At 44.0% G+C, this 26,349-nt stretch overlaps 1 protein-coding gene across 1 annotated transcript in view; it reads right to left on the reverse strand.

Annotated features, from left to right (window-relative positions):
- DNAH6 (dynein axonemal heavy chain 6) overlaps positions 1 to 26,349 on the reverse strand; it is a 3,423,448-nt gene that overhangs the window by 290,559 nt on the left and 3,106,540 nt on the right. Inside the window, exons 63-64 of the mRNA XM_069626424.1 lie at positions 24,536 to 24,678; positions 13,320 to 13,510 (exon numbers count right to left, since the gene is read on the reverse strand). Coding sequence (XP_069482525.1) covers positions 13,320 to 13,510; positions 24,536 to 24,678 — 334 coding nt within the window. The remainder of the gene's footprint in view (positions 1 to 13,319; positions 13,511 to 24,535; positions 24,679 to 26,349) is intronic.

The following is a 26,349-nucleotide window of genomic DNA, read 5'->3' on the forward strand; positions in this document are numbered from 1 at the left end:
CAACGCTGTTTATTACAGCTGTGTGAGCACACATCAAACAGACCAGTGATAGGCTCTGATTGAAAGGCTGACACCTGAATGGAATACAAACAGTAGTTTTGGACCAAGAAATACAATAGTCGGAAATCCATCTAAACACTTGCAAGTTGGAGGGATTTCATTGGTTTGTGAACGTCACCTCCTTGAAGTTTATGTTAATTAGTAAAGCATAATTGAAGCAAACAGTTTAACAGTTTCCCATTACAATGCCTCTCTATGTGGTAACACATTTATTCACACCCCACCACAGAGCAACTTGTTATTATTGAAGTACCATTTGTGCTGACTGCCAGAACTTTAATACTCTGCCATTGGTCAGCACCATTGAGAACGGAACACGAGACACCCTGCAACTGGTAGGAAAGAGGACATTCACACAACACCTGTTGGATGATGACCTTTGCAAACTCTATGGTAGATACTTTGGAAGCTGGCCACCTCCCAAGAACTCAAGATCTTACCATGTTATTGGTTCTCCCAGGAACGCCACTCCGTCCAGTGTTCCTTTCCCACAGCCGCCTGCAGATGGGCATCGGCGGTCATGTGAACAGCACGCTGCTACAGAGCAATATTTTGCTGCTGCCATACTAGGCGGCTGGTTTGGCTGACCACCCTGTAATTACATCATCTTGTTCTAGTTGTATATTATTTTCATAATGAGTAGCTTAAACCCAACCACCCTTTTTCAGATCCCTGTCGTACTGGTCATGTGCTTCAGATCGAGGTTTCCCAGGTCCAGCCCGCCCGAGGGATTTCCCGCTACCTGTGTTTATGATGGCACTATTTGTATCCTTCCCCTCCTTTAGCTAAGCATAGGACAATATCTTGGACTGTGTGTACCCCAATGCATCATTACTCCCTACTGTTCCTGGTGAAGCCCTTTGTCTGTGGCTTAGAGTCCCTGTGGCATTTCCCATGTAGCTGCGCCCACCGTCCCCCTTCTTTACTCTCGCAGCTGGTAGTTGCGACACACTGTCTGGCGCTGAATTAGCACCTTTAGCACAGAGGTCAGGCATGTACTGGCAATGAGAGCCAGGCAGTAGTAATTAATGGAACACACCTGCAGCCGGACCCCGGACTACAGGTGTATAAGAGGCGGAACACTGAAGCACGAGGAGGAGAAGAGGAAAGCAGAAGAAGAGGAGGTAGCAGGAGTCGTGTGGGAATGAGAGAAGCTGCAACGCCAGTACGCCAAACGAGACCCTGGGAGTCCTACTGGATTGTTGATGCAGGACAGAGATCCCATAAAATGGGAAGCGGGCAGCAGACCCTTGTGGAGAGTGGCGGCGAAGCTGTGCACGACAGCCAAAGTGTGCCAAGTGGAGCGCTCTGCAAACAGACGTGCCTTCGAAGGGAGAGAAGCTGAGAAAAGGAGCTGCTGAGTCCGGGTAAGTGTTGGGGACACTTAAATCACTGGGGCGCTCAAAGGTATTTAATTTGTCTTCCTTGAATGCGTGTTTGTTCATGTCTGTGCTAAAGGAATTGCTATTGCGTCTGTGTTAACTGACAACCCCATTATAATTGAAGACACATTGCTTTGAGTACGTAATTATTTAGATCTGTCCCAGAGGAACTGCTTTTGTTTCATCTGACAACATTGTCATTGAAAACGCATTGCTTGGTGTACGTGATTATTTAAGCATGTGCCAGAGGAATTGCTTTTGTGTTCATTGACAACCTTATTGCCTTTGAAGACATATTGCTTGACCGTGTGTTTATTTAAATGTTAATGTTAATATTAAAGGATATTTGTACCGCGCACTATCACCACCGGAGTGGTCCCCTGGCGCTCTGGCGGCTCTGAAAAAGGGAAGGGGGCTAAGTTATTGGGAATAAGCTGGAAAGGTGCAAGAGTGCAGTGATGTGCTGTTGTCAACCTCAGCCCGGTGGGTTTGTTGGCTGGGCTTGGGGTGTTTTACGGTCGGTAGTCGTCGTGTGCTGTTGTGCAAGTCTATGTGTGGTTTGGTTTGTTGTTGCAGTGTAGTGAAGTTTGTGTGGATTGATTTGTTGTAGGCTTGTGGTTGTGTTTGGTTACAGTGTGAGAGGTGTATGCAGAGGGGTGAAATTGTTAGTGGAAATCTGTGCTAAAGGTACTGAAGACACATTACTTTGAGTGCGTGATTGTTTAAAAATGTGTTAAAGGAGCTGCTTTGTGCATGAGTTAGTCGCCAACCTCATTGTCTTTGAAAACTCTGTTGGTGCACTAATCAAATCAAACAAGCCATCCTTGTAACAACGCTTGTGTTAGGAAACAGCTTCTTAACAAATCATTAGCACTTTGCCTGGAACTAACAAAAACCCTTTGTACCAATGTAGTAGAAAGAGACACATTCTAAATCATATTGAACCTCACTGTGTGTTCATATTCCCAGACACAGATGGATTCGATTTTTCTTGGAAGGGCCAGTTTTGCCCTAATTAAACTGCATCACACGCATTTGTGCGAACCTAACTTGGGCAGATAATGCTTTTTGTGGGGAAACTACATCTCCCAGCAGCCCCAAGTATTCTTAATTGGTGTCCAGGTGCACCAGCGCCAGTGCACCAGAGTCAAGATGGTTATCGCCTGCCCTCTTGTTCTTGTGTAAGCCCATGCACTCTTACCAAATTCTCTGAGCACGGCCATGCTTTTCTATTTGCTTAATGCATAATTAATCCAACGCATCAAGTACAATCACTAGTCTCATCTCATAACGTTCTCAAAGGTACTTACGGGAGGCACTATACACGTTGCTGACTTGCTTTATATCAGACATTTACGTAGTGACAAAAATAGGACACCTTGCTGATATGAATCTGCTTTTGGCCACTCAGAAAGCAGCTGGCCTTGGCCTTGTTAAGAAATTATATCACACTAAAGGCAGAGGAAGCCCCCTGCATTCCCATACCTACTTATATCATTGATGATATGTCTTTGAGCATTGACTCGCAGTCCCAGGCACTATAAGTGACAGTTTTGCCATCACAAGAATATGGGCAAACAGATAAATATGAGTTGTCAGGGAATGCCCCAATAGCCATTGAGCCGCACATCTCAGCCGACTTATCAACTCAAATGATTAGATATTACTGGATTCCCTGCGACAACTCTCCAACTGTCCGTCATGCCTATCTATCTGATGGTTTTAACATCAAGGTAGCCTTATTGAACACGAGGTCCTTGTGCAAGCTTAACTTGGATGTTCATTATTACCTTATTCTTCATGATCTGGACATCCCTCGCCTCGTGGAGACATGGAAAACGGATGCTCATGGCCCCATGATAGACATAGCAACTCCTCAAGGATATTTTATCATTAGTAAAAATCAAAGTCTTGGCCATGGGGAAGGAGTGGCAGTTATTGCTAAAAAAGTATATTCTTTGAAAGCATAACCGTTATCGATAATTGAGTTACTGCATCTCAAACTCACACCATCTCCCTGCAGCTATTTTAATCTTATAGTGGTCTATCGCCCACCTTGTGAACAGAGAAACTTCAATGAGAACCTAATTCAGTTATTAAAAACCATAACTGGCCCAAACTGTTCAGCCCTATTAGTGGTTGATTTCAACCGATGTGTCCATCACCCAAGGAATAAGGAATGAATATCACTATAAGAAGCATTGTTGGAAATTGATTTCAAAACTGAGAGAAATGAACTCACAGCCATATCAGGCAACATCTTGGATTGGGTGGCTTCCCTTAATCTACAATTGATAATAAAAAATACCTCGCCATGTACACGGTCCGACCATTATATATTTGACTTCGTAATCCTGTTGAAAGATGTCCCAAATAAAAACTCCTAACCCTACCAAAAATTGTGTACAGTCGGAACAACAAAAACATTAAACCCTGCCACCTCCAGAGCTGTCGCCAAGATATTATGTTCACCCCTTGTCAGTAATACAGTCCCGAGATTCTGGTTGAGACCTACAACAAGACCATGATGAATATGTAAAAGAAAATTGCTCCTGTGAGGAGGAAACTGGTAAGGGAAAACAAACTGAAAAGATTGGAACACCCCTGAGCTTACCACTTTGAAAAAACTAAAAAGGAGCACCGAACAATCTTGGCTAAAACAGACAACGCCTCAAATAAGGTCAAATGGAAATTCTTGGAACAGGCATACAAGCTTAAAATCATAGACTTTAAAAAGAATGAAGACATATCAGATGCCAACTTCTGAAAAGCCCTAAAGCATTGGCCCAGCCTATCCATCCTACAGAACAGGACTGTGAGGATGTCCAATCTGCTTTTGAACTTAAGACAGCTCATGACAAACTCAAAAAGTACCTTAAAAAATGACAGAGCTTCGGATGCTTGTTAAAACACTCTTTCAGATATTGGGAAATGTACAATGGAATCTGCCAGCTGGGTCAAAGCATTCATATTCAAAAGACTTTCCTCTGTATACTGAGAAAGTGCCTTAGCTAAGCCCTGTCCAATCCTTTGCAGGGTATGTATTTTGGCCAAGCTATTCAATTTGTATGTCAGACCCCTTTGTAGCATCCTGGTGGAGAAGGGAATTTTTTTTCACAAACTACCCAGAAGACACCCCTTTGATGCTAGAAATCAGTGGGGATTATGATCAGGATGTTCTGAACCTCAACATCATCTATGAGAACTTTGAACGGTGGATGAGCAATAACTGGCTCTGCCTTAATGGAGCAAAAACCAAGTTACTCTTATTTGGAAACATGGCCGCCAGGCCAAGTTAAGGAAGGAATATGTCTGTTTTTACATGAAGGCTTGTTCCATTCCCGTGGTTAGCATAGTAAAAACGATGGGTGTGTTTCTCTAGGCGGAGAGACTTAAAAAAACTACATCTCAAGGAATTTCCACTGGTATCTAAAACTTTGAAAGAACATCAAACCTTACATCTCGGAGGCCAATTGTACCTTTATTGCACGTGCCATTATCCTATCACGCCTGATTTATTGTAATGCACTATTATTCGAGGCCAACAAAAAGTGCTTACATAAGCTTCAAACTCTGCCGTTCTTTTCATCAAGTGCATCCCCTGGCATGAGCATATTTCAACTGGCAGACAGTCTCTGAACTGGCCAAACACTGTGGACCGAATTCAGCAAAAAACAGCATCTATTGTGCATAAATGCCTGTATGGAAATGCACCCTACTACCTGAAATCCTGCATCTCACTATACATTCCCAGCCTCACATTACGCTCCACCAATTTGGGACTCATCAACTCCCACAAATTCAAAAGAGCGAAATGTCTAGGAAGGGCCTTTCCCACATTGGCTGCTCAGACTTGGAACTCCCTACCTCTGAGTTTACGCCTAGCAAAGAATAACAAAACCTTCTGAAGTGCATTGAAGACCACCCTGTTTATATAAACTGGGATCACTGATATCAGAGGTGAATGAACTTTGTCTGAGCCCTGCTCTATATGCATGTCCAATGTGTTCATGTGCGCCCAGATGCCTGTGGGTCCCCGGCACGTTATAAATAAAAAAATTAATTAATTAAAGACTGTGAATGCAGTAGCGGTCAATGTAACAAGCAAAGTTACCTTAATTTGAATACCAAATTGAATGAAATAAGCAAAGTTACCTTTATTTGAATACCAAACTGAAATAAATAAGCAAAGCTACCTTTATTGAATACCAAACTGAATGAATCAAGCAAAGTTGTTTTTTAGAACATCGAATTGAATGAAACAAGCAAAGTTGCCTTTATTGAGTACTGAATTGAAAGAAAGAAGCAAAGGTAAATTGATTTGAGTGAAAAGAGCATTTATGGAAAAATGAACTGACTGATATAAATAAGGTAAGCTGCATTTATTGAACAAGGAACTGAAATAAAATAGAAAGCTACGTTGAATGAAAGACTGACTATAAAGTGGAATCAAGATTGAGAAAGCACTCGTATGTTAAAGTTGTAAAGCTGCATTTGAGAAACTACTTGTTTGGCTGAATATTGAACTTTACAAGGCGACCTGGAAGCTCCTGGTTGCGTGACCTGTGATGGGTGAACCCTGTGGTCTGAAACTGCACCAAGACCAGAGAACCCCAACAAGGAACTTTGCTGTGGTGAAAGAAGGAAGACAACTATTGGTGAATACTGTACTTGGGGAAGCAAGCCATGAGTTATAAAGAATTGTGGAAATTAAGTGGAAAGACAAAGCTTCAAGATCATTATTTTATGTTATCCTTTTGATGTTAAATTTGGGGAAGGGAACCCTGAGATGTATTGCCCTGGAACTGTGTTGAACTTGGCGAAGGGCATCCTGACCTTCACAAAAGTGTGGAACTGAACATTGTGCTGAACTTATTGACATTTGGGAAAAAGAAGCTAAAGAATAAGCAAGCTGGAAATAGCTGAGAACTTTATGTTTGGAACACTGTTTTGGTTTATGGTTGACATCCATACACATTATGTTATCTTAGTTTTGAAGGCAAGTATAGGTTTTGGATACAGACAGACTTTTCAGTTGAACATACTGACACCGATTTCCCTTAGTTTTTTTAGGAAGGGAAGTCTCACCTGAGCATAGGGCAAGTCAGGCCTTAATGCACCCTGACCTTTTCTTTAATAAAATGCCTTTTGTTACACCTTAAATCTGTTGTCTGTGTCTCCTGCTATGATGCCAATCTCACAGAAGAAAAAAAAGCCAAGCAGATATTCATATTTCCGCAACTCGGCTTGGCAGTGGCGAAGAGACTGATATCTAACTGTTGGATGTCTATCCTGCGCTTACAGTGAGGATGTGGCTAGCCGACTTGAAATGTTTATCGATAGTTGAACTGGGCATTATAGGTTGTCATTGCGTGAATGATGATGACCCAGGTGCTCTCACTTGGGAAACTGTACTAGAGAATGTCTACTTATCTACTAGAGAATGTAAATTCACAAGATACTTGAGAAACTGTATTAGAGAACTTATATTTATGATCAGACACGTACCCAACCGTAATGTACCTGCATAGTAACTATAGGAAATTTCTCTAGGATATGAAATCACTGAATGTGAAAATGTGATGGCATGTTGATGTTTAATTGCGTTGAGCAATGGGCACCTTAATAATGCCACAGGTGATGGTTAGTTTCAATTTCTAGTTAAGATAAGAGTTTACGTTCAAATTACTTGTTGATTACAGGAACCTGCTTGTTGGGGACGTTTCCCGTTTATGTTTATATGTGGAGGGATAATAAGTAGGTTACTTGCACTTTATTGCAGAAGAATGTATTTAAACGTCCATCTTGGTTGCTATACGAGTTTTGCAAAGTACTGACTCTCTTACATATAGCAGTTTCAACAAGCAGTTTTTTTGGCTACTGATCTCTCAAGCAATTTAGGCAAGATAGAATATGTATTGTTCACATGAGTTGTGAAATCGACTGGGTGCCTGTTTGCCCCAGTTCCAGAGTACCTGAGTACCTGAGCTACACAAAGAGAGTAAATAGGATTAGGGAGTGAGCGTAGCCCAAATATAGATTTGTTTTGAAAGACGCTGAATTCTTCTATGCTAAATTCTGTTTGTAAGGATGAATTTCATCCATGCCCCTGCAGAGTGTGAGATCACATTCCAAGCCCTAAATATAAAGTGGATGTCAGGGATGCTACTTGAAAAGGGCCCAGATAGATCTAAAAACTGGGTATTATTCACTTGAGACCCTTTAATCAAAGCAGTTTACATGCCTTGACATGACTAGAAAACTGTCGGACATCGGGGAAATGTACTGTTGTGTCACTTCTAATAGATGTACCTTGAGCTGCAAAAAGCGGGTTAGAGAGAGTGTGTTAGCTGTGGGGGGTGGGGGGGTTCATGTGGGTAGTTCACAAAGTCCTGAAGGCCCATATTTCCATATTTAAAGTGAACAGTCAGTATTTCCTTAATTTAGGTTTGGTTGTTTGCCTCCCATACACAATAGGACCTTAATGATTGCTCCTAGGATTTCATTGTGGAGGCACAACATGGATCCACCAGGACGAAAATGAAGTCGTAGCTATTGTCATGATCATGTCTGAAGTGACACGTGAAAACGTCCAATGAGGTGGGTGCAGATATGATCAATAGGGTACAGCTCTTCCCCCACTCGTGAAGCTTGTGTCAGTCCTACAGTACCTTGGAACTGGCAGCTTCCAGCACACAGTTGCCATGATGCATGGAATGGCCCAGTCCACAACCAGTGCCGTGCTGGGACAGGTGCTGGATGCACTGCTGCGCCATGTGCATGAACACATAGCATTGCCTGCCAACCAGGCACAGGTCAATAAAGTCAAGGCACAGTTCTATGACATTGCCCAAGTCGCGAAACATGATTGCAGCCCTAGACTGTACACATATTGCACTTGTAGCAACCCGGTTATTGAGGGCACGGCTGCCGCCGGTAATGATTCTATTCCGGAGCCCAGAAAAGGGGAATAACCGGGTCATGCCGACCTTGGCGGACCCGGTAATTGGCCTTTTCTGGGCGGCAGAAAAAATTACTCCCCATTCCCATTTGAGCCCATTAGGGCTCAAATGGGAATGGGGAGGATGGTAACAATGGCCCTGTTGATAACGGGCCGATGCTGCCATCCGGTACTGCTCGCGGGTGCCGCTCTGCATGCCTGGTCTGACCAGGTGTTCCAGACTGGCACCCGCGAGCATACTCGTAATGTTGCCTTTCCGCAACACTTATAATGAGGCCCATTATCCCTGAACAGGCAGATATGAAGGGGGCATCATCCTGACATAAGAGATGCACCACTGTGCAAATAAAACATAGGGGGTGGTGCATGTAGAAATTAGTCCATATTGCAGATCAAACCCAGGGCACATGAAGACACCATAATCAAACAAGAAGTGGAAACATGATGGTACTTGTTCAGCAAGAGTGTCACACACATATCCAAACACATAGGGCCTCAATAGGAGTGTGCCGGCTCTGGTAACAATGGTGCAAGTAAACTACTGGCACCGCTGTTACCGGACCGGCACACTACGAGTACTGCGGGCGGGTGCCGTCCCACCCGCCAGGTCTGACCTGGTGGGCGGAAAGGCACCCGCCTGCAGACTTTGATGGAAGCGCTGGCACCGTTAGTACTGGTGCTGGTGCTTCTGTCCTCCCCATTCCCATTGAGTACTATGGGACTCAAATGGGAAGGGGGAGTTACATTTTCTGGTGCCTAGCTTCAAGGACCGCTGGGGCTGTAATGCCCCGGTTATTCCCTAAAGCCAGGCGCCGGAAAAAAACACAACTCTGGCAGCAGCCTGCCGTATTTACTGGCACGGCTACCGCCGGGGTCATAATGAGGCCCACAATCCATGAAACACTGCTGCAAGTCCAATTATCACCAAGTGCATGCAAATGTAACCTGCCACAGAACACCTTACTCATTGACACAGGCTGCACGTAGGTGTCAGATCATGCATAAGGATGATGGATGTATACCAATATGCCAATGACATAGCATGTACCTGTTGCACACACAGATGACCATGGTGCATAGTCAATTGATGCATATCCCTTGCACACCCAGTGAAGCAACCTAGGCCTAATGTACACATTTGCTCCCCTGCAGGTTATTCCGGATACCCGCTGTTCACATTGCTGATGGCCCCTGTGCGGAATCCACAAACTCGTGCAGAGCTGGCATAGAACAACGCCCTTAGTCTTACCCGCAAATGTGTGGAAAGGACATTTGGTTTGCTGAAGGCACGTTTCCGGTGCATAGGCCATACCAGAGGGGCACAGATGTATGCGCCTTAAAAAGTAGAAAGAATTGTGCTCACCAGTGGCATGCTGCACAACATCTGCTGCCGTAGGCATGCGCAACTACCCCTTATGCTGATGCGCAACATGCATGGGATGGGTGTGACAATGACCATGTGCCGTTGCAGGGGCCAATGCACACAAGGATGGGGTGACGGAGGGGAGGTTGGCAAGACAGGCGTTGATTGACTATTTTTTTTAATACGGTGGATGGGTACATGCCACAAAGATCACTTGTCAAATAAACAGCACTTGAACAAATCATGAATGTCCAAGCTTTCTGTCCAGTTTCAAAGGGCTTTAATTATCGTGCAACAAACCCCCTCCCCCCACCAACTACCCAGCACAACTTACCCCCTTGCCCACAACTCCCCAGCACACATTCCCCCCTACCCCACCAAATCCCTAGCACACATTCCCCACTTCCCCACCAACTCCCCAGCACACATTCCCCACTCCTCAACACAATGCACATGGGTCCATGTGCCCGGCCCTGAGGCCAACAGTGCATTGTCCATCCAGGAAGAACTTTGATGCTTTCCACATCCTCCACCTTCTGGTGAGCACCATTGTGAATGGCGCAGGTAGCAACGCCTGGGTAAACCCTGTAGTAAGCACTCAGTGGGGGTTTTCGCGGTTGATGACAGCGATGCAGCCAACTGCAGCTGCTGGCAGAGGAGGTTATTGGCCTCACGCATCTGCATGTGCTGATTGTACCTCACATAGTCCACTGACTCTCTGCCCAAACCCTGTGAGAGCCGCAGTAAACCCCTCCACCACTCTAAGGGTGTGGGCATTGTCCCACACCATGGTTTTTGCTGCCCCTCAATAGCACTGCTGATGGCCTTTATGTGGCGGTTGTGTTGGACCGCCATGCCTCAATACACATCTGACGTGTCTCTATCATGTCCAGGCGTGCCATGACTGCTGTTCCCAGAGCTGTGGGTCCGTTACGTGTCAGGCTGATTGGCCTGGCAGGTCTCTCTGGGGTAGTGGGGGTGCTGTTGCTAGTCATGGTGGCCTGTCTGGTGGGGCTGCTGTGGATGGAGGGGCTGCCGGCAGGTGACCCATATGAAGGTATGTACTCATCCGGCACTGGTGTGTGCGCATGACGTCTTCGTGAATACATGGGGATTGTGGCTTTCACTATCACATGCTCCAGGGTCCCTTGCGGTGTGACCCTTTGGTGATCTGGACTGTGAATTGGTGACAATATCGGTGCACCATTCTGCACCTCACAGGATGAGTTGCCGTCCTCTGGGGTGGTTGCACTGGTGGCAACCGCGACATCTTGTGACCCCTTGGTGGCAGGGGGCTGTTGAGGCGGTGACCCCCTGGTGGCTTGGGGCAATTGAGGTTTGTGAGACCCTGCTGGAGTGGGGTGAGGTGTGTTCTCCGCTTTGGCGTTTCGTGCCCGTCCCTTCACTGGGTGGTGGTGCTGGTGGACGCGCGTCTGGGCGGACGTCATGATGGGCCTGCCTCCTCTTCTTCCACATTGCCCTTCGATGATGCCTGCATGCCTTTAGGGTACATAGGGTGTGGTATGAGGACATGGAAACTTACATTAGTTTCATGCATTTCATGGTTTAAAGGGGTGAGAGGACAGTTTCTATCATGCTTGGCCATAACCTATTTGGTATTCACAATGTTGTGATTGCTGGGGCATACTACATGGGGGGAACACGGTTCAGACTTGTTGGGGTTCCATTTTCATATGTCTGATGTGAATGCACATCTGACATGCTGCTGTCAGTGAGGGGTGGTTGGTAAACCGACACCTGACATTGCTGTGCCCATGCCATGGATGTGTGTGCCATGGTGCTTACATTTATGCATTGGGTGTACTTCTGCCTAGTCTGGATACCTGGGGTCAGTTGGGTGCACTGGTACAAGGGTCCAGTCGTGGGTGGTTGCAGTACGTCACAAGCACTGCACCCACAGTGCCCGGATGTCAGATATTCACACCGGGAATGGACGGGTGGACCAGTCGCAATGCTATTTGCAAGGGGGGGTGATTTACCTGCAACCTCCTGGGTGTCAGTGCCTGCCTCTGCTCCTCCGACTCCCTCAATCGAAGTCATGTCGATGAGGGTGGAGCACTGCTCTTCCCATGGTGTGTGCTCCGATGGTGGTGGTGGTGGCCCTCCTCTAGTCCCCATGGGCTCACTCCTGTGCTGGGCCAGCAGGCCCCAGACACGGACCCGCAAGATTGCGGCAGTCCACTCCATCCCTGGGGACATGGCCCACTGCTGTCACCTTCTTGCTGATGGATATTCAGATCTGCGTGTGCTGCTGTGTGCTCTTATTTTTCTGCTGTGCGCCATAGAGCTCATTCTGATGGCCTATTACCTCCTCCACCAGTATTCCCAGTTCAGAGTCTGAAAACATGGGTTTACGCACCCTATCCAGGGCAGACTTGCCTCTGACATGCTCCTGAGACATTTTCCTGTGTTTTTGGGTGTGGACGGCTTCCAGGGGCTGTGATTTTTGGCAGACTGTGATTTCCAAAATGGTTGCTGCTTTGTTTCTTGTTCTGGTGGTGCCGCTTTTCCCGCAGGATGCTGACGGTAACTCAATGTACGCTGAGTTTTCTGTTTCACAGCCACTGTATCCGCTGGACGATATTTATGTTAACGCCAGGTATGTGTGCGCGTACCTGCCAACTTGTGATGGGTCGTCATTTGCGCCACAAATCGCAGCGGTGTATGTGCCCGAATAACACCCAACTCATGATGAGGCCATATGAGTTGCAAAATGTGTTCATAAATATATGCACTTACCAGTGTGAACTGTTCAAACGAGATACATGCCCCTGGAAAACACATTTCACAAAGTATGTGCTAAAATAATAGCGAATCCTCTTGTGCCCTCCTTCCAGGCTTAACAGTTTTTGTGAATTGTTTTCTAAGAATATATTAAACATATTTCTAGTTTTCCTTAGCAGCTACACGTAAATCACATTTTAGTGGGAGTCATTATGATGCGGTTAAAGACCTTCTTATGTACATAACAGCAGAAAATGTGGGGCCAAATCGTAGCTGCAGGGTTTGTTTTGGGAACGTTCTTTTGTTTGTTCTATGTAAAGTTGCCATTGTTTGGGTTGAGAGCAGGAAGTTTACTTACAGTATATGTGTAATTATATGGGGAGAGGGAGACAGAGACTATCATTTTTTCAAAGGCTAATTCGGCACTGGTAATGTTTATTACAGGAATATTTAGTTCCTAATTATCACAGATATCTGTGACTTCAGAGCACGTCACCTTGCTTCAGTCTTACTGTGTATGATGTCACCTGAATTCTATGACTGCCTGATATCATTGGTGTTACCAGTTAGTTATTTATAACAGATGATCAAATTAAATTAGGAATAGAACCAACACCAAAACTACTTTTAATGATGATGATGTTTTGTGGACATGCAATGGAAAGAACAATACAATATAAAATGCACAAGCTTTTCCTGTCAATCCAAAGGTAAGAATGAAGTGCACAAAAACAATGAAGAACTTGACAAATAAAGAAACACAAATATATTGCAATGATTGACGTTAAAAGAATTAATAGGTTCTTACCGCTCAGAAAATCCTCTTTCCTTAGCAAATCTCTGAAAAGCTCCCATAGGATCAGATCCGGTACTCAGGACAAAGACGAGGGGAGTAGAAGGTGACATGTCTTGGTATAAAGTGGCAAGATCAACTGGTGGATTCTCAATAAATTTCTTCCCAAGGTTTTCAATGACAAAATCGGTAAGGGCAAAAACCACCTGAAATATGAAGTGGAGCATCAGAGATTAATTCATTTGTCTCAGCATCAAGTATTCAATATACGTTGGTTGCATCTTCCAGGGATTACACTTTCCTTTTATTTTCTTACTGCTACCATGTTTTCTGCTTCATTCTTCTCCTGGTTCCTTTTAGTTTATATAATCCCTTTACCTCACTTTCTCCTCTAAGCCTTCCATTAGAGGGGACATACAGTTGTTACAAAACTAAAATATGTTGTCCCTAACTTAATGTTGTATGTTCTGACTCGTTCCCAACATGGAAAAATAACATTCTAACCTATTTTATTTTCAGCATTTTTGTTAAGTATTTTTCTTAATATGGTTGTCCTCCATTTTGTGAGCTGCTTTTAAATCATTGATGAGGAAGAGGCAAAAGAGGAATAGAGGAAGTGTGGTCTGCAGATACATTATATCAGAAATGGGGCAAAATAAAAAGTTGCATTTCCTTTTACTCTCCACCAACAGATGTATTCACCTACAAATCCTGCCCTATCAATAGTAGTAATATAAGAGGTAGTGATGCTATTAATAATATTACTATCAACAATAGTAAAACTACTATCCATAGCAGAAACATTACTGCTCCTGTTGGTTGAATTACCTATATTAACAAAATAATGACCACTACCAGAAGTATCAGCAGAAGTACTACTACTCTCAGTACTAATAAAACAAACAGTATTAGCACTACTAGTATCTGTAGAACTACAACTGGTAGTAGCTTGGGTCTACACTTTAAATTATATATTTTGTTATATTCAAGATTCTCATTTAAAAAAAAAAAATTTCATGAGAGACCTTGCACAAATTTGCAAACAGTCCTAGTAATAGCCTAGTGGAAAAGGTGTTAAGCATTAGGACAACCTTGGTTTAGGTGGATATGTGTTACCTCTGCTGCTCGTTCTTATTATTATGAGGCTTTATTTCGATCAAAGAACATAAAACCACATTTACAATCACAATAATGCACAATAACTTTTTGAATCACATAATGTTCATGTCAATACATCATGCAATCAACATAAACATGAAATTGTGCATAATATGATCAACATATTAATAAATACATACATACGAAAGGTAAAAGTTTTTCTGAAATACAAATTAAACACATGGCTTAACATTCTATCCAGGCCATATATACAAAGCACGCCACAGCAAATTGCTGATTGTTTATTTTTGGAATAGCCTAGCTGTAAGGTGTACACCTGTGCAATTGTTCACACTCTCAGGGCACCAAGATGGGGGATGCTACTTAGCTGCAAGGCCATCATGCAGGTTGTGCACCTCTTTGGATGGATCCAGTTACTAAACCCTACTATTTATCTAATTTACTCTATTTATAGAGTCATTTGGAATTGTTGGCTAATATGACCCTAAACTGCGGATGACAAAAGTTTCCAGATATTCTCCGTGTTAAAATTAGCAGAGGGAAATACGAAAAAGCATGCTTCAACATAAAGCATACTTGGTAGGGACTTTTATGGATATAAACTGTCAGTGACTTTGATTTAATTTAGACTATGACAATGTTTGTTTAATATTGTTCTTCTGTGTTGATTATGGCATGTAACTAGTTCTATGAATTATCTCTGTATGTGTGCTATGGAAATCGTTTACAGCCACCGAGGCACATTGAGTCATTCTTTTCTATTTAGTGCGTTTGAAAACTGCCACAATTAAATCGATCATTAGACATCAAGTTAAGACAGACTTTTTCAATATGCATTTTACCAACAAAGCTCTAGTAATCAATAATAAAATATAATGGATAACCTGGTTGTGAATGTACTTTGTACACATGTCTGAGAAATTACCAGCAAGACAGCACCAAACTGAAGATAGGTGGGATAATTATCAGGCATGTAGGATTTAAAAAATAACCTAGCAGTGTGACTGTACACATGGATCAATAATGTTACTGATATAAAATAATTATTTCACAGTGTGTAGCTGCCTCGCTGACATTCTCGATGAATGTGCTTGTATACATGCGTTTGCATCAATTACATCAGTTACCCTCTCTGATTGCTGTATATAATTGTAGCGTAGTGCATTGTCTATATCATTTCAGATATTGTCCGTGAAGAAGAGTTAACATAATTCTGTTTCAGTCGAGCCACAATTCTGTGTTTGTTACCAATATTCTCTTGTTAAAATAATGGAGTGTTTCATCTTGACAGCATTTGGCGAATGCTCTTGATTAGATTAACTATTGCATTTGTCTCTTTCCCTTAAGATTGTTGTGTTCGCTTTTCTGGTATCTTGAGACCACCTCAGGACTAAAACTGGAGATGGGCTTCTGTGTGACTACTGTGTAGATATTCCTATCACAGCTAGGAACTACTCTGAGGTAGTGGACAGATGAAGAAATGTTAACAAATACAAAACCTGTGCAATGTCCTGGAAACAGGAGCATTAAAAATGTGTTAATAATTCATATGCATTTGCCATTGCCATATATAGGAAGATAATACTGTCAAACTCTGAAACCTCACAGCAGAATCTTAAAGAAAAACCTCAATAGTGTTAACTGTAAACGGTAAATAACTAAATAGGCAAGAAAATTTCAGCTGCCCACGAAATTAATGTTGCTATTGGAACTGATATTGCAAGCAACATCATGACATGGATCAGTGCAAAGACAGGCATATTTGAATCATTTCACATTGTGCAGTTCAACAGAATTTCAACTCGTCTCAATGAAAGTAAGCTGCTAAAATTAGGCAGTTGCGCTTAGAGTGGCACTCCATGAAGAACCTCTAGTAATGTTATGCTCCAGACTTAATATTAAAAAGTGTTGGCACTGTGTTGTGATGTACTTGCTTCCTTCTCTATGGATGTGATGTAATGAGTGTTCTGAGAGCGGAATGTGGTGTCAGTGTTCTCTGCTGAGTGTTCCTTGGATGACAGTTGGAGAGAGGCTGGCTCAGGGGGAAGGGGGCCGGTGGATATTCCACAATGTACATGTGTCTTGTAACCTGGGCTTATCCAAGAAATGCTGTAACTAATAAAGAAGATTCCTTTTCTACAAGGGACTCTGGGTCATATGTGGATGATGGCAACTTGCTACGATGGCGATGAGTTGAACCCATGGCTTGCTGAGGGAGGACCACCGCTGTGCTGTTGGACAACTAGAGGGCATCCACCCCCCTTAAACTGGAAGATGAGCACCCTCTCGATCCATAGGTGTTGGGTTGCCAGCCTCTCAGGAAAGATCTTGGCATTGGCAGTGTCGGGCAATAATGTGGGTTTACGACCAAAGGCACAAGGAGCGACACAAACTGTCAGAGGAGCAGTCATTGGACTTTCCTAGTCCAGGTGTTCGCTGAATACCACATGCTGTACTGCTCGCTGCCATGGCAGTGACTCAGCTCAACCTAGGCATCTACTTAGAGGTGGGATCATGCGCGTTGATGAAACGGAGCAGGGAGTTCCGTGGGAAAAAAGTACCGGAAACAATAGTAAAATGTGTGGTTAAGGCTGTGAAAGAATGAATCTACCTCCACTTGGACGATGTACCAGGAATTGCACAGAAGGTACTGTTATGTGCATTTACAAGCCCGTGATATGGCTTTTAACAATGTGGTCAATCCGATGATGCGGGATCGGCCCAACGAAGCGTACAATTTTAACAGCATGTGCCGAATTTTCTAGCAACTTCAGCAATGGGGCAAGGCTACTACAGTGACAGTATTGGGGTTACAGATTACTCCTGCAACTACCGCGATATTTGTCTAGGGAGGGAGCATTATGGAAAAATTGTTATACTTGTCAATACTAGTACATGTGTCTGTGAGATAGCAATTAGAAGTGTGATTACGCTAACTGTCCTGTGAAACTGGTGCTGGGGCATTGGGATGTAGCTGGCCTATCGTGGACTTTTAGTTTTCAGACGTTGTTTTGCACTTGGTGCCCAGTCGCAACTAAGATGTAGTAGGTGTAATGCGAGGCCAGTTCTAGTAAATATCAAATGTCGTGTGTGATATGAGGAACCCGAGGCGTCCTCACTTCTTTTACCCAGGTATCCTCTTCTCAGGTGGCCAGGGAAAGTCCACTGCTTTTGGATACCGACCCTGGGCTTGGATATGCGAGGGAGGATCACCTGGGTGAAGGAGAGGTGGGGAATGAGGAGAGAAGGTCCTTCAGTGAGACATGGTATCCCAGATTTCTCTTTCCCCACGAACCCTCAAGCCTTCATAGGCTTTTGTCAGCCCTTTCCCTAGGATTCCCCGAAAGTATCCACCCAACTGTATCAATCTGGTACTGGGGCAAAGAAGAAGACAACTAGATCAACACATCCTCAATTTATGAAAACAAACACACATCAAGTACTGGGACGAGGAGGACAACAAGAGCAACACAGGACTACCGCTTTGCTGGTGAATGGTCTAGTCTTTTTGATAATAGAAATGGAGGATTTAAAAACTGGAAGCCCGACACAAAAGAGTCGGCTGTGGCATGGTCATCTGCGTGCAGGGAAACCATTCCCATGTGCCGTCATAGTAGGAGGATTGCTGTAGGCCCGTGAAGCAGTGCAGAGTGTGTGCAGCAGGAAGCAGCAGCAGATGAAGCTGGAGGCCGGTGGCAAGCTTTGAGACGGAGGCCGGCCCAACTGAGGGAAGCGATCCTAAGTACCCTACTTTGCCATTGAAGTATTGCTGGATGTGCGTGAGCCAAAATGAGACAGCCGGGAAAAGACGTGAGCGACCACACAGAGAAGCAGGAACCCGTGGCAGCAGAAGGACTCGCAAGAAGCCGTAAGACTGACCGGTGAGTGAAACCATAGAAAAAGGGAACACTGTGCTGGCAGGCGGTGATGCTGAATGAAATAAAAGTAAATTTTGAATATTGAACAAACTGAAAACTATACTTGGGCATAATGAAAGGAGTGAAAGAAATATTGTGAACTTTTTTGAAAGGAAAGTTTTGAACCACATGAAAATGATGAACTGCATTAACTGAAACAAGTGCAAGCAAAGTCAATAGAGCACATGGAGTTGAATGCAGGATAGGATAAATCCAACACTGATGCAAAGAACTGGATAAACATGCATTGACCAGAGCCAAGGAAATAGAAGGAGGTGTAACAGGTGCATGGTGGTTAAACAAGCCACAATACATTGTCAGGAGAGTGTGACACATGTAATTGTGGCAACCCTCACTGATGAGGAGAGGCAGTGTACTGATGTCAAAACAAAAGCAGTCAAAGAAGGGTGCCGGTTGCGTGACCTGTACTGTGTGGACTGTGTGGTCGAACAACTGCGCCTAGACTTGGTACACCTGAATGGAAAGCCTCTGAAAACGCCTACAACAAAGCTTGTGTTGTGCAAAGACTTTGTTGTGATATTTAAGTCATGTGCTGTTTTGTAAACTGGAAGATTTTAACTTGGGGGAGGGAACCCCTGTATTCAACTACCTTGAACTTGGGGAAGGGGAGCCGAATATAAGCCAGAGAGCTAGAAAACACTCTGAACTTTACTTTGAACACTATTTCTTGTTGATGCTGGCATCCCTACACATTGTATGAAGTTAGTTGTGGGGGCAAATATAGGTTTTGGACACAGACAGTTGTAATACTTTGAACTTCCTGGCATAGACTATCCTTAGTTGATAAAACTTGAACCTGTTGTCTGCGTCTGACACATGATGTCCTCAAGGTGATTAGAGTGTATGAGTTTAGGTTGCCTGTCGTGGCCTCTGTCAATAGTAAGAATGTAGTACACAGGAGATGTATTGGAGGTTAATACAGTGCAGCAAATGCTAGATATTATTAAGTGAGAAATGCACAAACAAAATGTGAACACTTTGGCCCAGGACTATAGATTTATTTAGTGCTGTTGTGATATGCCTATAATTACAATGTTCTTAAATGTCTAATTATTGCTTTTGAGTTGCAGGGAGTGCAATGTTGTTTGTGGGTATATGAACTTATTTTTTAGATGTAGTGTGTGTATGATGGGAGCTATGTTATTTACCATTGCAAATCTGGGTATGTGTTCTAGCAAACCACGGCTCCAGTTGGGGGCAGAGGTGTATGTGGATGTCGGGGAATGCCTGCTTGTGTAATATGGCTGTTTTTATTGTGACTATGCACTGCATACTTACCACCCTCGGGGTGTCAGACATACAGTTTACCCAGGGGTTTGGACAACCATGGTAGTGGGGAGTTGTGTTGTACACCTTTGTTCTGTCATGTTTGGTGTTAGCACCCAGGTTATCCAAGTGATATGGGACACCATTGGATTATGGAGCGATGTTAGACAGCTGTATTAGTTCCTGCAGTGTTGGACACCATTGAGCCGTTGAGATAAGTGTTGGACACTCATTTATGGTATGTGAGGTGTTGGACATCTGCGTTTGGTTCATGAGGTGTTGGGCACTAGTTGACTTAAGGTGGCGTTGCACACCTATGTTTTGCTGTGTTTTGTGTTGGACACCTATTTATGGTTTGTGAGGTGTTGGACGCTGGTTGATTTGGTGGTTGTGGTGTTGGTTACACATGTTCTGCTTATGTTTCAGTTGCGTATCATCTGTAACGGTACTAGGGTGATTTTGGGACCATTAGCTTTTTGGTGAGAGGGTTGAGGTGTTAAGAGGTTTTGAGTATGGTATTCTTCTTATAGTTGCAGGGTCACAGCTCCTCTTATCTGTGTAATTGGAGGGGTTTCAGGAATGGTGTTGTTTTGTCCCATTTTATGTGAGGGCGGTTTTATGATTAAGGTGTCTGGAAGGTTTTTATATGCAAGGTTTGGAAGTAGTGGAATTGGAGTGGTAGTTTTGAGAGATGTACAATTGATCTTGTTGCAACTCTTGAAGTGTGTTTCTCTTTTATTGTGTTTATTTTCTGATTCCAAATGGTGGGGTAGAGTTGTTGTTAAGTACATTCTTCCTGATCTGTTTGCTCTGTATGAATGTGATGTCATGAGTGTTCTCAGAGTAGAACGTGGTGCGAGTTTTCTCTGCTGAGTGTTCCTTGGATGACAGTTGGCGAGAGGATGGCTGAGAGAGAGGGTGGCCAGTGGATGTTCCCCATTGTATGTGTGTCTAATCTAAACTACGCTCTAACTAATAAAGAAGATTCCTTTTATACAAGGGACACCGGGTCATGGGTGGACAATGCCACCTTGCTACACCCTGCTCAAAAAAACAGACACTGCATCAGGTTTTGTGGCCACAGAATTTACATGACAGAATCAGAACCAGCTCTACTTTATAAGTCCTGCATTGTTTGCCATCAAAGGAAAAGATCTGGAATGTCCAATAATCTTCAACAAAGTCTGAGGTGGGAAGTGTCATAGAAAAAATATGTACACGTAGAATAAAAATACTCGAGCATCAGCAGCTCAATACACACAAAACAAGTAATGTTTTACATTTGAAGAAATCAGCTCCAACAACCAACACTAAAAGCAAAAGCAAACATCCTGATGATTGGAATCAAAAGAGTGCTTTTATAATAGGGGAAGACAAATATACAGGCCCCAATATCATAACAAAATAACTACTATGCACAGTTTACATTCAATGTATCTCCTGAAACTATGATCACTCCAGATCTGTGGGCAAAAGTAATTACTAATCATTTTTAGTAACACTGATGATCGTGGGAACTCAGGCACGCCTGAACAAACTCAACATTAACTACTCCTCCTTCGTCATTGATGGCAACACTATTAGGGTTTCCAGAGAAATAAAAATACTGGGGGTCTACCTTGATTCAACTCTCTCCCTCAAAAAACAGGTAAAGAGCCTAGTGTCCTCCACTGCCTAGACCAACAAACTGATCTACAGTTGTAAAGCCTACCTGTCAACAAGTAGCTGGCTAGAGCACTTGCGCTCTCCAAACTCAATTACTGTAACACCCTTTTCCTGGGCTCTTCTGAACAAAACCTAGGCAAACTCCAGGTACTTCAGAATAACTCTCTGAGAGCAGCACTCAGCCTCCCTAGATCCTGCCACATCTCCCTTCACAGACAGAATGTCAACTGGCTACCCATCCGTGACAGAATCACGTTACGCACCCTAGCCATCACGCACAAATGTCTAACTAATTCTGCCCCAAAATATCTGGCTGATAAGTTTTGCATACACCTTCCAACTCGTACTACCAGATCAGCCCACTTACATAACCTGATAGTACCAAGATAAATCCGAAAACAGCTGGAGGAGCCAGCTTCCCAGTACAGGCTGCCAAACGATGGAACTCCATTCCCATCCGTTTCAGACAGGAACCCTCGTTCCTCACCTTCAAAGCCAATATAAAAAATTGGCTGAGCAGCAAGTCTCTTCTTCAGTAGACCGCTACCTTGCATACTTACCATTGTGTATTTAAGAACTATATTTAAGAATTAATTCATCTTGCGTTCTTCATATTCGTATTTGACTCTATGCCTCCTTTCTCAATCACTGACCCACTTGTAACCAGGGTCCTTCATCGTTATCCTTATTGTTTGAATTATGCCTGCACCATTGTACATTGCCTAGAAGTTTCTCAAGCGCCCAGTTACCTCAGGTTTTGGTGCGCGATACAAATAATAAAACAATACAAAATTATTAAAATGGATCAATGGGCCTCATTACAAGTTTGCCGGTCCGGTAACTATGGTACCAGTAAGCTTGCCGGTACTGTAGTTACCGGACCGGAAAACTACAAGTTGAGCTCGTGGGTGCCTTTTCTCCCTCCAGGTCTGACCTGGCCGGCAGAACAGCACCCACGAGCAGAGCATGTCGGATGCACCGGCAGCATTCTCAATGGTGCCGGTGCATCCAACCTAATGGGGAACATTCAATTCCAGCAGCCGCAAATGGGCAATTACTGGGTCTGGCTGGGCCAGAATGACCCAGTAATTGTCCATTCGCGGGAGCCAGAAAATTGCAAGTTTGGCGGCAGCCTGGCAGTTTTACTGGCAAGGCTACTGCCAAACATCTTGAATGTGTGCCTTTTGGTCACACGGTATAGTGTCGTTTTATGTAGCTAGGGATGCACACAATGTAGCACTTCCAAGAACACATTCTCAGGGTGGTAAGGTTGTGACAGTTGATTGTCCCTTTGTCATCATCGATTGTCACCTGGAATGTGCCAGGCCTGTGTGCACTCCACAGGGGTGGGATTTTAGGTGAAATATTGTGCCACAAGCTGGGTACGGGCAGCCTCGGCACATGCCGTTTGCCCTCCCATGCGCAGTGGCCGTGCATGTGGCTGGGGATGTGGGGGCACCACCATATCCACCAGTACGCCCTGCCGTGTTGCAATGTTGTGCAGGACACATGCTGCCACAATGATCCTGCACACTACTGGTGGTGCATATACTAGATGTCCACCGGAGTGGTCAAGGGAGCGGAAGCATGACTTGAGCACTCCGAATGTGCGCTCCACTATGCCCCGGGTTGCAATATGGGCTGTGTTGTATCTTACCTGGGGTGCTGTGGGGTTCCATATTGGCATCATCATGTAGGTGCTCAGAGAGTAGGCACTGTCCCCTGGGGAGGTGAGAATGGTTGTCATTAGTTGGCTTTGTCTATTTGTGTGTGACATGTATGCATGTGCACAGACACTTGCACCAATGAACCATTTGTTGCCATGCCTCCCAGCTTCCAGGTCCCGGTTTAGGGGTGACATTCTGAATATGAAACTATCATGGGTGGACCCTGGATAGTTTGCATATACAGAGGTGATGATTCCCTTGGTATTGCATACAACCTGCACGTTGATGGAATGCCAGTGCTTGCGGTTTCGGTAGATGTGCTGAGTGGCCCCAGGTGGACATAGGGCCACATGGGTGCAATCAATGGCACCAAGCACTTTGGGGAAGTGTGCCACCCAGTAAATGTCCTGGACAACAGCCTGCCTTTCTGCGGGTGTTCTGGGCATGTATATGTGCCTGCGGACTGAGGAGCGTGCAGTCATGATTGCCAACTCCTGGTGTAGGCAGCGTGACTGCGTGGGCTGTGAGACACCCCCAACTATGGCAGTTGTCTGCTGAAATGACCCAGTGGGCAAAAAATGCAGTACATTGAGCATCTTTTCCAAGGGGCTCAGTGCTTGTCAGCACAGGGTGGGTGGTGTGAGGTCATCCTCCCACTCAGTGACCAGGTCTAGGATGATATGAGGTGGAAACCTATACCTGCCAAAGACCTGGTCATCAGGCATCCCAAAAAGGCTGGTCCTGGGTAAAAAAATGCAGGGCCTGGCTATTCTCCTCCTCCTCCTGCAGTGTCCCAAGATCACTGCTGCGAGGAATGGTACATTCATCGTAGCTGTATACGCTCATTTGTTGTTTGTGCACATTTTTATGCATTAGCCTTGGTTTGCGGAGGTGCTTACGCCTACTTTCACGTGGTGTATGTGTTTCCCGGTTAGCGCGTCTTTTGCCGTGAGCCCTGTTCGATTCCATGAATACGTGTAGTTAGCACACGTGTGGGCGTTGCGAGGATTTTACTGCAGTGCTTCCCTGTTACGCCCACATTTTCGGCTGTTGTTCCCCATTCAATGTGTTCCGCCACCTTTTTAGGTGTGTTCGCTGGACCGCTCGCTGGCCATATCGCGCAAGGCGTTTGTGGTGTCGCAGTGACATGTTGGACCCGCACGGATTCAACCAGGTCTCAGGTAAGCCATGCGCAATGTGTTCCATGAATACGTAAATGGGCCCTTGCGCACGAAAACGTGCGCAAGCGCCCGTTTTCGGCGCATATTTATTCCATGAATTACCCCGTAAATGTACAAAATAACCTGGGAAAGGATTTGCTATACGAACATACACCAATGTTTGCATGCAAAGTTATGTTATTGTGACCCTGGAATAATTTTTATATCCTAATTTTATTCTGTATTTGTGTCTGTTTGTTAGTTAGAAGTAAATTTAAAAAAGGTGTAATATGAACATAAGAGATTCAAGATGTTGGAAACCAGCAAAGATATGAGAGCCAATTGCATCACATTATTCAGGTGGAGATACAGCTAATACTAACAACATAGCCTCATATTGTAAATCAAGTTTTTACCTTTTCTTCCATTATACTTTTAACAAAAATTAATTTCTGAAACATGTTTAGCCTTTTTTCCCAGCTTCCCTCTTCTTCATCCTGTTTATCTTCGGAGACATAACCTTCCCAGGATTGCGGGTTAACTTGCATTTCAATACGTCCTAGAAAAACAGTTTCCAAATTGTAAATATTCAAATGTTGTAATGCAGTTCATTTCAGAGCATTCCAAAAATAAGCAAAGAACTCGAGAAAAATAATGCGAATGTAATATTTGATTAGGATTTATAATTAACATGATTAAATATATTTTTAAAATAGTTTTTTGAAAAAACATTCCTCTCTCTGAATAACCAACAAAGGTTTTTTCTAACTTCATAAAAATTACTGTTGTTGGAGGTGAGCATTGTCAGCGTGCCCCACAATCATGGCCGGAGTCAATTCCAGGTGGCTGACCAACCGGCTGCTGGCAGGCAGACACTGAGGATGCACCATTTATGTCCTAAAAAACATCAGTTACTCCATTGCAAGGGAGAGCACTGTAACTGCACTTTGTATAGCTGGCAACATTACTTATTTCTCTGGCCCTGCATGTAAACGGACAGGTCCAGTGTTTTCTGTAATTTCCATTACACTGAAAAGAGAGTGTCCCGGCACATGATAAGTCCTTTTTCAGCAATGTATCAGTCTGTAATTAGAAATATCAATTTGTAAAGTTTGATTTGGCAGGTTTGCAGACAGTTGGTTAAGGATTTTATGAGTTTTTTTAATTTATTTTTTATTGAATTTTCAAAACAATAACCAATTACATGCAACCAAAACGCAAACACATATCATATAACGTAAACATATTACTACTAAGCCTAGTTCTACCCCCCACCCTCCCAACTTCGCTTAAGCCGCAGATCGTACAACCTTTTAAGTGTGCTGCAGTACTTCCCCCACTGAAGCCAATGTGACATCCACTTCGTTATTGCATGCGAATAGGGTCACAGTGAGCACAATCCATCTTTAAATGCCCATCCCAGAGTTTCCTTCTAGGTTCCCTAATGCCTTCCCCCACACTCCAGTTTCTGCTACACCCATCTCTGCAACCCTCGCCACCATCGAGAGACATTTGGTTCTCTAGCATCTTTTCATTGCATAGCTATGCTCCGTTTGGCCGTAATGTACATGAAGTCTTTGAGTTTATTCAGCGGTTTGTCCTTTTCGCTTCTCTTAAATCTGCCCAGCATATAGGCCTCTGGAGTCCGGGTATCTAGTTCTATTCCCACTCGACTTGCCCTTTGTGCCACCTTTTCCCAGAACCCCTGCACTACTGGGCACCCCAGAACATATGTATAAGCCCTGCATTCTGTTCTCTACATCTAGGACAGTTCTGTGCGCTAGCCCCTTTAAATGAGGCAATGACCGCTGGTGTAAGGTAGGCTCTTTGCGTAACATATAACTGGATAAACTGTAGCCTAGCATTTCTGGAGACCTTCTTATGATATCATTATTCCCTTCCACTCTCCGTCTTCAGTGGGCATGCCCAAGTCTCCCTCCCACTTTTCTTTGCACTTCCATCTCCGTTCGCTAGGCTCTTCCAATTAATATCTTGTAGATCCTGGAGATGGCATGCCTTCCCTCTGCTACTGTGATTAACATCTCTATTTTCTCACTCTCTATATACAAGAGGTACATTTTAAAATGGTACCACGTCATAGATGACATCCTGCTGATTTGGTTAGGCGGAATGGAGGCACTGGACGAATGCAAGACATATCTGAACACTAACAGCTTTTGAATAGAGCTGATAGGAACAGAAAGTGACCACACCATCCACTTTCTTGACA

Source organism: Ambystoma mexicanum, chromosome 6p, assembly GCF_040938575.1.
Source record: "Ambystoma mexicanum isolate Mex_15411 chromosome 6p, UKY_AmexF1_1, whole genome shotgun sequence".
NCBI lineage: Eukaryota > Metazoa > Chordata > Amphibia > Caudata > Ambystomatidae > Ambystoma > Ambystoma mexicanum.